We start from the raw sequence: 18,930 nt of genomic DNA, 5'->3' as shown, positions 1-18,930 counted from the left end.
TCAGCACCACCTGAACATTTGTTAAAATGGAGGATTTCTGGCCCTTGCCCAGACCTATTAAATTAGCACCTCTCGAGGTTTTTTTTTTTTTTTTTTTTTTTTTTTTTTAATGTCTTTACTTTTTATTTTTTTTGACAGAGAAGAAGAGAGAGCCCAGGGAGGAGGGGCAGAGGGAGAGGGAGAGAGAGAATCCTAAGCAGATGCCAGGCTCAGCACAGCAGCCCACATACCACCTCCAGCTGAAATCAAGAGCCTGCTACTCTACCTACTGTGCCACCAGGCGCCCCAGGGTATGTGTACTCTAATGATGCTACCAGGTTGATTCTAATATGCTGCCTGAATGAGATCTAAGTATCCTAAAAGGATGGGAATGTTCTGATTCCTACTCCCGTCTCCAGGCTTATCTCTTGTTAATCTCTCTGAGTTCCCCCAAACATCTAACTGCTTTTAGGTTCTCCCCAACCCCAGAACGCATAACTCACTTGCCTTTCCTCTGTCGCCACTGCCCAGAGTGCCTTCTCCTTTCTTAGTGATGTTCACTGCTCCTTGCGTTGCCCTCCTAGGTGTCCTGTCCTCTAGTTATGCATCACCACCCTTTCCCCTCCCCAGGCTCATCACCTGCAGCTCCCCTGTGCTTCCCTAATGCTCCCCTAGTACATCCTCACCCATCCTTAGGGTATCATCCTGGTGTCACATCCCCACCTCCCCTTGTAGCTTGCCCGCATCATGATAGCAGACCCCACCACACACCACACATCTTTTTGTTTCCAGGACTGGACACAGTATTTGATCCACAGCAGATGATCAACAAATATTTGTTGAAGAAATACATGAGTGACTATAAGGCATTACTGCCATGCAACAGAGGGCATTGACAGTTGAGATATCACTGAATCACTACAGATTCTGCTTGGAGGCATCAAGGAGGTGTCACAGGGGAGGGGACATTTCATTAAGGCCTTATGAGAAAAGAATGAGTAGTTTTCCAGGTGGAGTAAAGAGGAAAGGGCATTGTTGGCAGAGGAAAACTTCAGGAAGACTTGGGCAGCTAGTTGTGGCTGCACAGGGTGGGGTGGCCGAAGGGGAGGTGTAGTCAGAGTGGGGGCAGTGCTGGGAGGGGAGGGCAGTGGGCAGCAGCGGATGAGCCCAATGAGCTGGATCAGCCCAAGACAGCTCCAGCTCACAGCTAGACCAGGGGGCAGTGTCAACAGTGCCTCCTTAAGGAAGGCTCTGTGTGGCCAGAGGACCCCAACTGAGAAACCCTGGGGAGACAGTGCCACCTACTGTGCCAAATTGGTTCCCCAGGCCTTTGCAGGGGAAGAAGCTAAGTCTCTCATCATCTAGTCAACACAATGGGAGTTTTAAATAGATATCTCTCATAGAATTAGAAGATCCCCACATGTGACATGGAACACATTCAACAAATAATGGACATTATTCTAACTTGTGATATTTTCTTGCCATCAAGCATGTACCAAAAGGTCCTATATTTTACTATTTTATGGAATGTATCTTACTTGCTTATATGATTTCCCCTTTATCCTTCTTGATATTTTCATCCTAAAGTTATATAAGTATCTGAGGCTTCATTGCTGCTGCTCCTTTTAAAAACCTCCATTCACCGTTGAGATTTTTATTTCAATATAACAGCGACATAACAAGAATTATACCACAATTATTGGTAAAGTTAATTGGAACTTAGCTCTCTCAGTATTTCTTGTTTTTGTGTGTGTGTGTGTGTTTTAAAGATTGTATTTATTTATTTGAGAGAGAGAGTGAGAGGGAACATGAGCAGGGGGAGAAGCAGATAGAGAGGCAGACTCTCCACTCATTAGGGAGCCTAATGTGGGGCTCCATCCCAGGATCTGGGATCCTGACCTGAGCTGAAGGCAGACCCTTAACCAACTGAGCTACCCAGGTGCCCCAGTATTTCTTGTGATCCCCAGTTAGAAGTGTTATAGTCTGTATAGTATCTGGCACAGTTCTGAGTGCCTAGTGAGTGCTCAATAAACTGTAGTGTGTAGAAGGAGAGCTGTGCTTTCAATTAATTGGATCTTGTGATCCACAGATGTTGGACAGTGCTACTTCGATTAAAGGCTGCTTCTTCCACAATTTCAGAGTTAAGTCCTCAAGACTATTCTGGTTGGAAGAACAGGCAACTGTGCAATTTATTTCACTGTCCAAGCCTTTCCACAGAATCAAAAGCCATGGTGGCTCAGAGAAACTCCAGGTGGAGGCACTGGCTCCTCTACGCTCAGACTCCAAAATTTACAAGGAGTCTGAAACCAAGACTTTCAGTCTCATACCAAGTCAGGTTGAAACTGCTCTAAAGCCAGCCACTTGATCACTTTATTTTTGTATTCCTGCTGCTTTTCCACACAGAGGTGGGTCACATGCTTAACTCAAATTCAGGAAAACTCCCATCAGTTAGCAGTTGAGGAGCATCCCACACTTTGGGGAAGTGTTGTCATGGGAGCCAGAGAGAATCATTTTGAGAAATCCTGGAAGGAATGGGAAGGCTCTGAGGTAGAGCCACTAGACTTCCTCTCCTCTACTTTGACTGGCTTGCTTTTTCTCTGCTGGGCTCAACATGGACTATGTATCTCTTGGCCCAGAGGACTTGGAGGTGGGTGAATGGAAAAAAAGAACCAGAACCCAGCAAAGGAGAGGGGGTGTTCCTGTGAGGTTTCCTGGCAGCTTCTCCAGTACCCCCCACCCCCATGCTTCCTACCTCTGTGAGGAAAGGTTAGGAGGTTTGGTGTGAACATACATATCTTATCCTCACTGTTATAAATGTTAACTCCAGAATGCACCCTGCTTTATTCTTTTTCCATTTGCATTTGACTTAACTATGTGTATTTAGCACATTGGAGATTGATGCTTAATTTTAAAATTGGCTGTATTATCATTTAATAACATTTATTCAATGTATATTATTTACATTATATTATTAAATTATTATTTAACACATGACATTCATTAAATATTATTTAGTAAATAAAAATATTACTGATAATAACATATATTAAAAATTATTTAATAAATAGCAAATATTAATATGAATTTAAAATATAAAAATGACTTAATTTTGAAATGCATAATCTGTGTCCACACGTTGAGCCTGTCCTTGTCATGACCAGTGTCCATGGATCTTTCTTTCCTGTAAATGTCTGAGCAGAGAGTTACGGCTGCTAGGGCCAACCACAGTCTAGTTGGCATGAGCAATTTCTGTTCCAGCCCTCTCCCCAGGGGCATTTGGGGAAACCAAATGTCAGAATTACATAAAATCACAAACCAATACTATCACTCACATCCCTCTGCCTTCTTTTGTAAGTATCTCGGTAGTGCTTACTTTGAAATGGGTGAACTTCCGCAGACCGGAAATAGAAGGGAGCTATGACTTGCCTGGACAGAAAGAGCTGATGATAATTTGATGTCCTTTGTTATCTAGGGAGGTATGATAATGCATTGAATTAACATTTCAGTATTGGATTTTTGAGGCAGTGTGTTTTGCTCTACTGGCAACTCACTATCTGTTGTGAATGAGGTTCCAGGATACAGTTCCAAACTGTGTAATTCTGAGAAAAGAATTTCCAGGATGGGGTTTTTGTGTGCCCTTCTTGTCCCTGGTTAACATAGCCTGCTTATTATAAAGAAGGTGAGAACTTGTCATTCAAATGGACAAGTGGAATAGATGGAGCACTTGCACATTGATAAATGGTTGAGACTGAATGCTTCCAAACTAATGTTGACCACAGGGGTGGGGTGGAGGGGACATCAAGTTCTTTAAACCAGAGCAATCTTCCTGTCCATTAAAAATAATTGGAAGTTTATTTACCACTTTCAAGAAATTTTTTCAGTTTCTCTTTCTAACTCATCTAATTTATCTTTGATTCACACCTAGTAAAGCTTACCTGTGTGGGGGACCTGGTACACTCATGGCTAGATTATTCAGGTCAAAACCACAGCCTGATGTTGATACCAGGTTGGGGCACCTGAGAGCTGAGACTAGGGTAAGGTTCTTTCTCTTTTCAGCTCAGAAGGACAGGAAGTTGAGATATCTCCATTTCAAAACTGGGTTCAGCAAAGCATGCTATTTTAGTTCTGTAGTTACTTATTATACTTATTTATTTTGTAGAAAGATAGATCAAGGTCATTGAGCTCCATAGATAGGTCAGGTATAAAGAAATGGAAAGAAAAAAACAATTATATCTGCATCATTGTGTGTCATAGTAATGCATGACATTATAATAATAATATGGTTAATAAAAATTAAACAAAATTTAATAAAACTAAAACATTTGCAAAAATTAGGCACCTATTAAATTGACCAGTGATGTGATGTTTCATTTTCTGAATTTGTCCTTTAGTTTAGAAATAACTAACAATTAAAAAAGAAGAGGCACTCAGCTGGCTCAGTGGGTGAAGTGTGCAGCTTCGTCTCAGGTCCGTGAATTTGAGCCCCACGGTGGGTGTAGAGCCTACTTGAAACAAAAAAGAAAAAATATTTTAACTTTAAATCACTACCATGAAGTGAAATATTTTATGCATAAGTTAAAATTTGCAGTCACCAAACAAAAACAGTACACCTGAAGTACACCTCACAGTTCGCACTGTTTTGTGCTATTTCAAAATTAACCACAAATAACAACTCTAGGCAGTTACACAGAATGAAAGAATTGAAGTAATTCCATTTCTGTTTCTTTTCTGTACTATCATAGTTTACTTGGAATCTGCTGTTTCAATGCAGGTATGTGTGGTTCCACTGGAGCTAGAGACACAAACTGCTTGGAGCAGGGTGGGAGGGAAGTTGGAAGATTCTAAAGCATATGAACTATTCTTGAAATGGATTTCTCATGTGGGAGGAGGTAATAGAGGAGTTCTTTGAATTAATTTCCAAGTAAAATACTGTGTTATTAGAGGATAAGTAATAAAACTGTGCTAATTTGAAATTTCCACATATATGATTATTATTTTTTAAAGATTTTATTTATCTATTTATTGGAAAGAGAGAGAACTCTGGTGCCTGTGTGCAAGCAAAAACTCGTGAGCTGGGGGAAGGTGGGGGGCAGAGGGAGAGGGAGAAGCAGACTCCCTACTGAGCAGGGAGCCCAATGTAGGGCTCCATCCCAGGATTCTGGGATCGTGACCTGAGCTGAAGGCAGCCACTTAACTGACTAAGCCACCCAGGTATTTTTAAAATTGTATTTTTAAAATTTTGTATTTTTAAAAATTGTATTTGTATTTTTACACTTGTATTTTTAAAATTCAACCATAATCACACCAATTATTTAGAATTTAGACCACTAATAAAATGTTTTTCAGGAAGGAATATTCTATCACTGGATTGTTTAGAATAGCTAAACAATCAGCTGGTGTGGATGGTGACAATAAAAACCAGACTGACTTTAAGTTCATTTTATTGCTTTCTGATAACTCCTTTACAGTTAGTACACTTCTTATTGTCAGCACCTGAGGCTAAAGAGATTGAAGTGAACATGTGGCACTTCTAAAAAGTCTGCTTATAGGCAATCAACTCAGGAGAAATACTCTTTCTTGCTCTCTTCCTTTCCTCATCTCTGCAGTGTGTTAGGTTTGGACTTGATAGGTAGAGCCCTAGCACCTTCTTTCATCTGAGGGGAACTTGAGGATGGAAGCTAGTGATTGGGTAGGGCAGAAAAATTGGGGACCCAGGTCCCTGATTGTCTGGACAATACTAAGGTAGCTCCTGATGAGTCATGCCTTATAGAATCCCCTCTCATTGAATTAGGATAAAACCCATGATGTGCTTCTTCTGATCAATGGAATATGACAAAGGAGATGGGATATCATTCCCATGATTACATTTCATTATATGGCAAGGGTGACAGAATTTTGTAGATGTAATTAAGGTCCCTAATCAGTTGACCTTGAGTTCATCAGAAGGGAGATTATTCTGGGTAGACTTCCCCTAATCAGATGAATCTCTAAAAGAGGGCCTATGCCTTCCCTGAATTCAGAGACTCCAAGCAGCAGAGACTCTTTTTCTCTGTTGCTGACCTTGAGAAAAGTAATGCTCCAGGAATTTTATAGCCACAAAGTAATGAATTCTGCCAACAATTCAATTCTGAGGGAGCTTGGGAGTGAGTTTCCTTTCTCATCTCCCAGTGAAGATGCAACCCAGCCGACACCTTGATTTCAGCCTTATGAGGCCTCCCAGCTAAGCCAAAGCCAGAATCTTCACTCACAGAAACTGTGAGATAATAAAAATTTGTTTAAAGCTGTTACATTAGTGCTAATTTGTTATGTAGTATAGAACACTAATACATTGATGTCCATGTTGTCACTATAACAGCTCAGGAATGCCTAGCTGACCTCCAGAGTTCTTTCATGTGAGCAAGAATTAAATTTCTCACTTCTTTAAACCATTATAATTTAAGATTTTCATCTGTAGGCAGCTGACCCTAACCTTAACTGATTCATGGAGTAATGAGGAAGGGTTTATAGAAGATGAGTCATTTGTGGTTGATCTTAAAAGTGGATACAATTTCAGAAGGTGGAAACTGGGGTGTCTAGAGGTAGAAAATAATTTTCATGTAGCAGAGTGAATAAGGATAAAAAGAAGGTGTTTTGAAGAAATAAAGAATAATTTGGTTTCACTAGATTGAATGAGATGAGGCTAGAAAGGTAGATTAGAGCCAAATCACAAAGCCAGAAGAGCTTGGAGATAATTTTTCAAGCCATGGAGAGCATTGGAGATTTTCTGACCAGGGTGGTAGCATGAGCAGAACTATGCCTTATTTTAGAAATGCAGGATGAGTCAGTTCTCTTTAGGTTGCAGAAACATATCTCAAAGTAGATTTTGTCTCAAAGAGATTTATGGGAAGAGAAACTGGGGAAGAGAAACAGGAACTTAGAACAGGAGCTAGGGACCTCTGCAACCAGAACAAGACTCATGCCTTAAAGGCTATTTGTCTTGATATTTGACATCATTCTCTGCTGCAAGAAGCTTCTTGTGACTGGAGCACTGCCCCTTACAGTTGCCCACCTAGGGGACAGAGGGACTTCCCTTCCAGCTCTGGTTGAAGATATCTCTGCTGGAAGCTGCACTTTGAATGGACAACCTTGGAATAATCCCAAAGGCAAAGGGGCAGGATATGATGATTGGCTTGTGTGTGTGTGTGTGTGTGTGTGTGTGTGTGTGTGTGTGGTACCTGCTACTAGAAAAATGAGCCTGAGAATCAAAACAAAATGGTTATGTAAGTGCAATTTGAATTTCACAATTCTCTTTTCCTATCAGGGTCTCAAGGACAAATGATATACTCATGATTATACTCTACCAGGGGAGTAAAATTTGAGTTGAATTTATATTTAATTTATTTAGGTATAAAGGTATGCACAAATGATTATTTATAATTTTACCAATGATTTCTCCATACCTCACTCAATGACAACCAATGTCAACCAACGAATTAAAATTAATTTTCATTAGAAAAGTTTTTAATGCTCAATTATTAATTTATTGCATGTCCAAAGGGGATAACATACTGTGTTATGCTTATCGATCACTGAAAGGAAAGAGAATTTCAGAATAGATATTTAAATGTACTTGCAGGGCATCTGGGTGGCTCAGTCAGTTGAGTGTCTGACTATTCGGCTCAGGTCATAATCTCAGGCCCTTTGTTGGGCTGCACAATCAGTGAGGCGTCTGCTTGAGGATTCTCTCCCTCTGCCCCTCTCTTACTTTCCCTCTCAAATAAGGAAATAAATTTTTATTTTTTTAAAAGGATTTTATTTATTTGAGAGAGAGAGAGAGAGCAAGTGAGCACATGCATACACACAGAGGGAGAAGGAGAAGCAGACTCCCTACTGAGCAGGGAGCCCAATGTGGGGCTCAATTCTAGACCTCAGGATCATGACCTGAGCTGAAATCAAGAATTGGATGCTTAACTGACTGAGCTACCCAGGCACTCCAAGAAAGAAATCTTTTTTTAAAAATGTACTTTTAGTTTCTTTGAATAATCTCAGTTATATACTTACTCATTGCTTAAGAAAGCAATATTCTTTTGCTCAAATGTACTAGTAGATAATCGTTAAATAAAATCTGAAGTCATCTAAAAAATGCACTATTTTAATTTGCACCTTTTTTCTAACTTCCTTTAAGGTACCTGTAATATGTTTGGAAAGTTTAAGATCTTTTCTTTCTTTTTTCTTTTTTTCTTCCTTTTTTTTTTTTTTTTTTTTTTTTTTTAAAGTAAGCTTCATGCCCAGTGTGGAACTTGAACTCATGGCCCTGAGATTAAGACCTGACCTAAGATCAAGAGCCTGACATGTAACTGACTGAGCAACCCAGGCACCCCTAGGGTCTTTTTTCTAAATTCTTGGATATATTGATCATACTTAGGTTTTATCTGGAAATATTCAAGCATATAAGGTAGACTCAAATATTTAATTGATATGATGATAAACATCCATCTGAGGAATCAAAGCGGCCAGCATTTAAAATGCCTGAAATACAAAATGCATTTTCCAAAATGTGGCTGAACAACTTTCTGGAACACTTTCTGGTCAGCTACTTGGTGGGTGCAACTGACACTTTTTACCACTAGGTGCTACTCTTCCTCCATCACATATGCATCTCCAGTCTCAAAAGCAAGGTAGAAGCAAAACCAACTTAGTTATTTCCTGACTACTGTTTCAACACAAGCTAAAACTTCACCTTGCATATTTACTCATCATTGTAACAATACAGTATTTTGAAAGTAGTTGGCTAAGCATTAAATATTTTGTAGAAAGTAAAGCTTATACCAGCTTTCTGTGTATCATCCCACACATTTCAGAAAACTAAAGACTATCAATACCTCTAGTTGCTATTAATTCATATTAATGAAAGGAAGCCATAGGGTTATAGTTTAATTAAAAATACAGTTGACATGCCCATGATTTCTCTCTGAAAAGGTGGCATATTATAGTATCTAAACAATTTTCCATGTGAGACAAAAAATTTCCACAAAATTTTAAGTTATTAATTATGTATTACAAATTACCCGAAGGCATTATTATTGATATACTATATATATGTGAAGGAGGAAAATGTATGGAATCTGTTTATAGCCTCATGCTAAATGTCTTGAGATAGATGATAAGCAGCTGATAGGGATCCATGTTTGTTAAGCTTTTCTCAAACGATTTCTCCCACTCAGTGCTTGTGGATAGACACATAGTAAACATTTTTGAAGATAAAGAGAACATAAACCACCCTCATATTTATGTCCACTGGGCCTTTTTGAGAAAAGATTTTATCAAGGCATCAGGTTTAAAATTCAGCAAGTCTAAATATTAAAATTTAAAAGTTTTCTCTCCTCAGGGGATAAAAAAAATTTGAGGTGGAAAAAAATTAAAAGCTAAATAAATTGTGATTAAAAAAAAAACAAACTGGGATCCCTGGGTGGCGCAGCCGTTTGGCGCCTGCCTTTGGCCCAGGGCGCGATCCTGGAGACCCGGGATCGAATCCCACGTCGGGCTCCAGGTGCATGGAGCCTGCTTCTCCCTCTGCCTGTGTCTCTGCCTCTCTCTCTCTCACTGTGTGCCTATCATAAATAAATAAAAATTTAAAAAAAAAAAAAAAAAAAAAACTAAGCCAATTGGGCAAATTAGATACTTGGAACATATTTATTCACTTCTTCCCTCAGACTTACCCATCCAGTTTAGTCGTTCATTCACTGACTCATTCATTCACTGAACAAACTTTTATTGAGGAAGCTTATGTGTTTCAGATACAAAAATAAAATAGAATGGACTCTAAGTTGTGAAGGCTTACAGTTCAGGGTGAAATGGGGCTGACAAGGAAGAGGAGAGTCAGATTTGTATATAGAGAATTGGTGTAGTGATAACTCATGGGATCCTCTTTCATTTGAGCATGATGACAGATATGAATATAAGAATCCTTTGGTGATTTTAACATGCCTTGCAACTAGGTAGACAAAAATGTTCCAGCAGCTGGATAGATGTATTCTTGAACCTGTTGGTGGCTTTGCTGTCCATTTCCTGGTAGTCTTCCAGGTAGGCACTTTTCTGCCACTGTGGTGGATGTGGCTGCATGATTGAGTTTTGGCCAAAGAGATTGATGTGAAAGTGTTGGGTGGGACTTGTGGCACAGGTGAGTTGTCTGGTGCTGCCTGCCTTCGTCTGGGTTACCAGCGCATGTCACTATCGGGAGGGGGGCAGGTGATGCTACTCCTCATTGTACATTGTAATTGGGTCATTGGAAAAATAACCAACACCAGTTTTTGTTTTACTCCTATCTCTTGAGTCTAGGTTCCCTGTTAAGGAAGTATTTTGATTACAGTAATAAGAATTTTCTTTTTGTTCTAACTTTGGAGATGGGATATTAGTGTTTAGCCAGACAGAAATAGACACCAGTAACATGATGAGCAAATCAAGCAATTCAACCCTTTTCACACCAGCAATAGTATAAGTCACCCAAAAAGGTTGCTTTTGAAGGGCGAAAGAGAATTGAAGTGAAAAGAATATTGATTAATTCAGGGGAAGCTGAAAAGGCTCTCTGTTCTTCTGGTAGACCCGAGGTGGCAGGCTCCAGGCGTGTGGTGTTAATAAAGGGGGCTAGAGACACACTGAGAGACAGCAAAGGCGAGAGGTGGGAAATGATCTTTCCATTCTTCCCTCTTGGTTAGAAACCCCATTATATGCTCTCTTAGCTCCCTGAACTCCTCCTTTGAGGAGAAAAGAATATTGAAGCACAATCCCATGTCTTTAAGTGCTATTCTGAGAAGGCTCCACTCTTTGTCCTCATTTCCCTCCATGCACTGCTTGGATTTGTTTCATCATTTTAATCACCCCCTTGCCTACACCTTCCACTCCCTCCCTGGGTACATCCAACCCTTAGCCTCACCTGAGTAGCTGAAAATAGCTGGCAGAAAAAAACTTAAACCAACACAAGATGCCTTTTGATGTTCTTGTACAGGGTGTGTGGTTATTGCCTTATCCTACTGACAACAGAAAAAGAGAGTCCTCCACTACTTCTCTGAACTGAAGATTTTAAGGTTTGATCAGAACATTTAAATATCTAACACACATAGTTAGCCTTCCTGAAGTGCTCTGACAAAACACTCAGGATAATCATCTGGTCAGCTGAAGCTGCTAACTAGGGAAAAACATTCTTAAATTAAAAACAACAACAACAACAACAACAACAAACAGGGCTTATTTGAAACTTAGAACATCAAATAAGTGATTATACCGATATTTTATTTATTTTTAAAAATGTTTTATTTATCCATGAGAGATACAGAGAGAGAGGTAAACTCCCCAAGGAGCCTGGTGTGGGACTCAATCCCAGGACTCTAGGATCATGACCTGAGCCAAAGGCAAACACTCAACCACTGAGCCACTCAGGTGTCCTTATACCAGTATTGTAAACATATTCAGTTTAAGCAGTTTGGATATGCATATATTAGTCTGTCCATGCTATTATTTTTTCTTAGTAAATATATTCTTTTAAGATTTTATTTATTTATTCATGAGAGACACACACACAGAGAGAGAGGCAGAGACACAGGCAGAGGTAGAAGCAGGCCCCATGCAGGGAGCCTGACGTGGGACTAGATCCTGGGTCTCTAGGATCAGGCCCTGGGCTGAAGGTGGCGCTAAACCGCTGAGCCACCTGGGCTGCCCTTAGTAAATATTTTCTAGGTGGTAGAAAGGAAAAATTAAACTGAATCCGGGTTCTTTTCCTAATCAGTTGAATTCATTCATTCCATCGATATTTCTTGCGTGAGCACTATGAATGTCATAAGATGGCAGAGGCATAGAGTTGTTTATTATAAAATTCATGTAATGTTTGCATTCTCTGTGGAGATAGGAATGCCACCTGCCTTACACACAGCTGTATCCCCAGAACTCCGCATCATGCCTTATATGTGAGAGGCACTCAACGACTGGAGACAGCTATTTCCACTGACCAAACCACAAGAATACTTGGAGGAAACTGGGATGGGTTGATCCAGCCCCCTGGTGACAGGGCTACAAGAGTTAGAAAGGTGATGGAGATTCTATCAGGAAAAGGAAATGGATAGTCCAAATATGTATAAAATTCATGGAACAACTCTCCCACTGTCCTTAGGATATATTAAAAACACCCGGTGTTGTGTTAAATTGGGTAGGGTAAAGCTAAGCTTCCAGATTGTGGTGATGTCACACATTGGGACAATTCCTGAGAGAAATGAAAGCTGCTTCTTTCTATCTTTAGTATCTCTATATTTCTATGGCTGACATATTTGCAAACAGTGATAAATGCAGGGTGAGAGACCCTTTTGGGGCATGGCTTGAGCATAAATAAGCAAAGGGCTGATGAAAGTTTGACTGCTTCAACTTACAAAAAAATGACTGGACTTCATTTCTTAGAGCAGTTTTAGGTTTACAGAAAAATTGAATAGAAAGTACAAAGAGTTCCCATATACTCCCCACCTCCACAGTTTCTTCTGTGTCTTCCATTGGTATAGTATATTTGTTACAACTGATGTCACAATTGATGGATACATTAGTTTAAACTAAAGTCCATATTTTACATTAATATTTACTCTGTGTTATACAAGTCTATGGATTTTGCCAAATGGATAATGACTGCCTCAATTTTTATCAAGCATAAGGGTTCAAGATTAGAAGTTTTGTAGAATGAACAGGTGAGAAACCAATATAGTTTAAAAATCAATTTGTGCAATAAAATGATTTAAATTATGTGGATCGGCACTGTATTATTTAATAGGTTTTTACTTTGATTGTAATGTACTTATAAAAGTAGATTTATGAGTAAATGTTCACTTGTTATACTTGTATGGTTAGACTTATTTAAATAAATGAATAAAAATGATCATAAAACACTTTGGAAATATTTTATGATAATGAGAGTATTGCTCTCACATTTAGTCAAAGATGTAATGACAAGAAGAAAATTCTCCCCGTTTTTTCAAATCTGGTAATCACCGGGTATGTGGACATTTTAGGCATCATTGGTCTACTGTTTGCCATGCATCTTGGCACATGGGCAGTGTATAAAAAATATTAGCTATTGATTATGATTTTAAGTTCTCTAATACTAGAGGTATTAAATCAAGTTTTGATCCCTGAAAATGAGAGAGGAGCTTAGAAAAAAAATCTGTTTATTTTTGCATAAGAAGTTGGTGAGGCAGTTCTCTGAAATTAAAGAATCTTAGAAATAGAAAGGAAGTAGAGCATCTAGTGAAGCTTATTAACCCAAATTATGAATCCCTTTTATTTCACTTGTCTTCAGTGGGCCTCCAGCTTAGATCTGTAGTAGGAATGGGAACACAATTCTTATCGAAGTAGCCTTTTCCGTGGCTTCAACTGTTCAAAAGGTTTTCATAAGCTAAACCTGAACTTTTCCTTTTTTAACTTCTACCTATAGATTCAAGTTTTGCTCTTTGGTACTGGAAAGAATACAGCTGCCATGCTACCTCAAATACTACTCCCTTCTAGGCGATTCTACTATATTCTAGATAGACTAAACTAAAAAAACTCTTACCATTACATTGTTTTGGGTCTTGCTTACACACTTTGAAATAACCTTGCCAATTGAAATAACTTTTTCTTTATTGTTATTATTATTTGTGATAACACTTAACATAAGACCTAAACTCTTAGCAAAATGTTAAGTACAAAATGTTAAGTACAATGTTAAGTATAGTATTGTTTACTATAGGCAGTATGCTGTACTATAGACCTGTAAGAACTTATTCATCTTGTATAACTGAACTATTGTGTCCTTTGTCTAATTCTCTATTTCTCCCTACTCCCAGTCTCCAGGAACCACATTTCTATGAGTCTATCTTAGATTCCTTGTGTAAGTGATATCATGTGGTATTTGTCCTTTGGTGTTAGCATAGTGTTCTCCAGGCTCATTCATATTCCAATTGCATGATTTCCTTCTTTTTCTAAGGATGAATAATATTCCAATTATATATATATACACCACATTTTCTTTATTCATCCATCGATGGATATTTAGATAATACAAGCAAAAATAGACAGGTGGGACTATATTAAAGGAAGCAATCAACAAAATGGAAAGGCAACCTATGGAATGGGTGAAAATACTTGTAAATCATATATCTGATAAGGAGTTAATATCCAAAACACATATGAAACTTCTATATCCAAGAGCAAAAAACCCCAAATAACCTGACCAAAAAGTGGGCAAAAGAACTGAATAGATATTTTTTCCAAAGAAGACATCTAAATGGCCAACAGGTATATGAAAAGGTGCTCAATATCACTAGTCATCAGGGAAATGCAAATCAAGACCACAATAACAACAACTCAAGATTGTGAAGTCTACAATAAGACAGAAATACCAATTTTGTTATCAGTTATTGTGTTTCTATGATTGCATGCTCATCTTTTCTCTGTAAAATGAAGGATTTGACTTGAATAATTTCTAGGTTCTTTTCAACTTTTAAAAGCTATTGTATTTGGTGTGTGTGTGTGTGTGTGTGTGTGCGTGCTACAGACATTCCATCTTATTGGCTTCCTGAACTTGGAATGGATGCAGAGTCCCAGATAAGTTTTCAAATGAACTTTTGCTAAGCTGCATCTTAAGCACCTGTATGACTTTACATTTATCCCTATTACTTTCTCTCTTATTTGTTTCGTTACTGAAGCTTATATGGATGATTTTAAGTGTTAATTCCATATTTGTTGGATTAGTAAGCCCCGCAAGATATTGTCATCTATAAATTTTGTTAACATGATTCTCATATGTTCATTTAATTTGCTGAGAAAAGTTGAGTAGAAAAGAGCTAAAACAGAACGTTGTTCTTTCTCTTCAGTTTGACAATATTCCATTCATCAACAATCTTGAATAGACCTGTCTTACCGAAAATGTGCCCATGTAATTGGTATTAAAATCCAGCCTATCTTTCCCTAAGTTGTCCAAAAAGATACATTATTGAGCTGTCAAATATCTTGTAAAAATATAATATACTGTGAAACAGTATTACTACACTGCATGAGATTAGCAATGCAGCCTAGGAGGGAAAAGTATTTTGTTAGCAGTGACTCAGTTGAGGTGAACTCCTATTGTTTCCAGAGGTCAGTTCTTTCTCTCTCTAAAAAGCCCATACAATCTATTTAATAATCCATCCTGGAATTTTTTGGAGGAGGAGTGTCAAGTGTCTAGTCTTGGCTTTCTGGGAACTATCTTTTCTCTCTCCCTAGAAAGCAGAACATTGGTTTATCTCTCATTCATGGGTAGAAAAGGTCAATCATTTAACATTCTGTTCATAAACAGCCTAGAGACTAAAGAGAGAGGTACATAGGTGGGTGTGAAAAGTGATTTTTGGAGGAGAATGGGCATTGTCAGATTACTTATGAGATGCTTTCTTCCTCTATGATCTCATCATGTCTCCTTAATAGAGTCATTAGTAAATGATACATAATAGATGAATTAATTATAATGAATATTTTCATTAATAAAGAAGCATTTAGATACAGTGCAGTGTATCCACACACCTATTCTACTTGTGTTTATGGCCTGTAAATATAGTAGAGGGCTTTCTCCTGTCCCTAAACTACACAGTCGAGAGTGAGACCACTGTAGCAACTCTATTCACAAATAGCTTGCGCTCTGAAGAGCACTTGGTCATAATAAGTGACTGAGAGGGCTAAACTTGTCATTGCAGATGTTCTTACACTAACATGAATGCAGTTATCAGTTCTTTATAGCTTATAAAGCTGTGGCTTCTTACTGATGGACAGCCATCTTTCCTTGAAAGAAGCTCAATTTCATGTAATATGACATTGTTTGGAAAGTGTGGTGGTTAATTTTTTGGGTCAACTTGGCTAGGATATGGTGCCCAATTGTTTAGTCAAATGCTGGTCCAGATATTGCTGTGAAGGTATTTTGAAGATGAGATTAACATTTACAGTTATTTGGTTTTAAGTAAAGGAGATTATCTTCCAAAACGTAAATGGGCCTCATCCAATCAATGGAAGATCAAAAGAACAAAACACTGAGGTTTCCCAAAGAAGAAGGAATTCCATCTCAAAACTGTAACACAAACCTTGCCTGGGTTTCCAACACACAAAAAATTTGGACTTACCAGCCCCCACAATCAAGTGAGCTAATTCATTAAATCAATCTTTTCCTTTATCTATCAAATGATATATATTTAGATAAGATCTAGATATCCATCCTATTTTTCCTTTGGAGAACCCTGAGACAGGAAGATATCTTCCCTCCCTATTATATTCCTGGGTGACATACGGAAGTCTCGATGGCCCCATTCACTCTGATACTGTGCAGATTCTCATGGGCCATGGACCTATGGAACCATTGTGACTTCCGGCAAGATCAGGTTCATAGCAGGTGCTTTATTAATATTTAAAGGGATGTTGAATGCAATGTATAGAGGAGCTAAACTTCTTTTACACTGTTGATATCTCTTCTAGTAATACCTGCTACAATGATGTAATATTTCTGTTTCCTTTGCAGTATACACATGTGAGCTGTGGAGCAATATCACAGTTGCCATTTGGGTTGGTGCTCTTCCTGCCCTGCCCTCTTTAGGCTTGGTTCTTTATCATTTCCTGGTTTAGGCTCCTGAGTTGGGCACAGAGAGGAAGTCACTGTCTTTGGATTTTAAGAACACCTGGAGTTCCCTTATACTCCCTTTATGGCACCTTACCTCTGTCCACTGCTACCTAGACTTTCCCTCCTAGATGTTGCCAACGGCTGAACTTTTAGTTCGGAATAAAACTAAGCTATTTTATTAATTGTCATCCATGTTGCAAAGTCTAGGATGACAAATAAGCTCCGAAATAGAAACTTCCAAGCTGTCTAGATTTTGACTAAATCTTTGAACCAGTGAGCAAATTTATGTTGGAAATGACTGACTTCTGGGAAGAAGAGGCAACAGCAGATGAAATGCCATTGATCCTGCCCATTTTAGACACTACGGATACTATGAGAGATGTTACCTAAGAGAAAAAGTAATAAAACTCTCAAGGTAAGCCTAATCAGCAAGGAACTGTTTGGATTATAGAAGCGCAGTGGAGACAGGAATGGGAAGGTGGCAGTAGAAACTTAGGTTTATAATGTGCCCGTTATGTGCCAGACACTGTGAAATGACATGCTTTAGATCATCTCATTTAATCCACAAGAGTCCAACAAGGTATGCATTTTTGCTCCATTTTAAGATAAAGAGCTGAAATTCACAATATCTAAATAATTTGCCCCAAATCTTAGATTTCAAATAACAAAGACCGGAGAAGAATATAGGTTCATCTAACTGCAAAGTGTATGATTTTCGCACCTATACTTGAAGAAAAGAACCTTACTTTCTAAACATAAATCATAATAGGCAATATCATTTTAAAGTTTAGCAGAGTTTGAGGCCATTTCCCTACTGTGAAATATCAAGCATATTTCCGCAGTAACTGGAAAGCAAATTAGGGAAAGGTCCCTCTCCCCCACTTAATTATATCAAACAAATGATCTTACAATTATATAAGAAGTCGCCCATTACAGTCTAGCCAGTGGCTTGGCTTCTTGTCCAAACCTCACAGTGAAATATGCAGACTTTCCGGAACCACATATTAAAATCTCTGTGGTTGAATCAGTCCTTCTTCTTTTCTGCATAACCTAACCTCAATACTATTCAATATATAGAGAACTCTGGGGATGAGATCCTTAAAACCCAGTGTCAAAAGGTGAATACCTGATAATCATCACCTTAGTTTCACACTCGTGAAAACTGGCTTAGTCCTAATTTATTCTCAGACACATGGGTCTGTTTTGCAGCGACGTGCCTTGTTTTATAGCCTTGTAAAAAGAAACTGACCCCAAATTTGTTATTAGTATAAAGTAATGCAATGATGTTCTTGTGTAAACTGGCTTTGAAGAATATTCCTCAACTGATATGCCAAAAATGGTGAGTGATCTGACATTTCTCAAGCATATAGTCTCCAAGGTGATTATTTTGAATGACAACCCTCATGTGGGGTGTTAAATTGAGTAGATTTGACAGGGCTGCTGTAGAGCTGAAAGAGCACTGAATGTTGAGTCAGGAAGCATCTGTTGGCATCCCTGCCCTGCATTCAGCTACCTGAGAGACACCATTTGCATTCTGTTGCTATCTGAGGGGTGGTGGAAGTCACCTAACCTTTCTGAACTTCTTTCCTCATTTGTGACACTGTTGGATGACACCCGCTGACACTGTTGTGATAATCAAGTGAAGCTGACAGTATGAAAGTGCTCAGAACAGTGAGGCAGTAGAATAGAATGTGATAACTCACTCATAGTTAACCTCCAGGTGAAGTACCACAATCTGAAACCAAGGCCTCCAAGTTCTTGGGAAACATCAGTGATGTTAATAATTAGCCTTGGTAAAAAAAAAAAAAAAAAAAAAAAAAAAATAATAATAATTAGCCTTGGTGAGATATCCTAGAATCACTCGAGTGTGTGAGGTCCAGTTATTTCCGTGCTCAGTTTGATATGTAAAGCCATCAGTAGGATACATTTTTTCAGTTTCACAAGCCCCAGAAGACCAGTGGATACTGCTTGCTTTTGAATACTGGAGCCTGGATCTCAGCAGTTTTCACTGACTCACTTTATCCCTGTCTAGAGTTAATGAGATCATAGTAAACGTACTAAGAGCCTGGTGCTTTGCAAACCTTTATGGTATTTTAGAAGGCCAGGAATCAAATCTTATTTATCATGTGTAGGACTAGGCTGGGGGAAAAGTAGGACAATAATGAGTCCATTCTGTCTGTGGGCTCAAATAGGTCCTTGGAGATGTCTACTGGAGGCAAGACTGTGCTATTGATAGAAGGCAGAAGTGAGAGTCCAGGACTTCTCTCCTTCCTAATCCTAGTTCTTTCACCGTAGCTACTTTGAGTTTTTGAGCATCACTCCTG

The 18,930-nt window shown here is 38.6% G+C and overlaps 1 protein-coding gene across 17 annotated transcripts in view; it reads left to right on the top strand.

Annotated features, from left to right (window-relative positions):
- The window catches only part of LOC111091657, a 54,203-nt gene extending 35,759 nt beyond the window's left edge, over positions 1 to 18,444 (top strand). For 13 of the 17 annotated variants that reach the window (XR_005376421.1, XR_005376419.1, XR_005376420.1 and 10 more), the window contains 2 exons: positions 139 to 290; positions 16,508 to 18,444. Coding sequence is in view for 2 of the 17 variants with exons in the window: in XM_038569789.1 (XP_038425717.1) it covers positions 139 to 290; positions 2,069 to 2,344 (428 nt within the window). In the remaining 15 variants the exon portion in view is untranslated. Of the gene's footprint in view, positions 1 to 138; positions 291 to 771; positions 1,702 to 2,068; positions 3,299 to 16,507 lie in introns of those variants that run through there. The other 4 variants (XR_005376408.1, XM_038569790.1, XM_038569789.1 and 1 more) reach the window with 4 other exon arrangements.
- The last annotated feature ends 486 nt before the right edge of the window (positions 18,445 to 18,930 follow it).

The sequence above is a fragment of the Canis lupus genome, chromosome 22, assembly GCF_011100685.1.
Source record: "Canis lupus familiaris isolate Mischka breed German Shepherd chromosome 22, alternate assembly UU_Cfam_GSD_1.0, whole genome shotgun sequence".
Classification (NCBI taxonomy): domain Eukaryota; kingdom Metazoa; phylum Chordata; class Mammalia; order Carnivora; family Canidae; genus Canis; species Canis lupus.
This window is presented reverse-complemented; position numbering and strand designations above follow the sequence as displayed.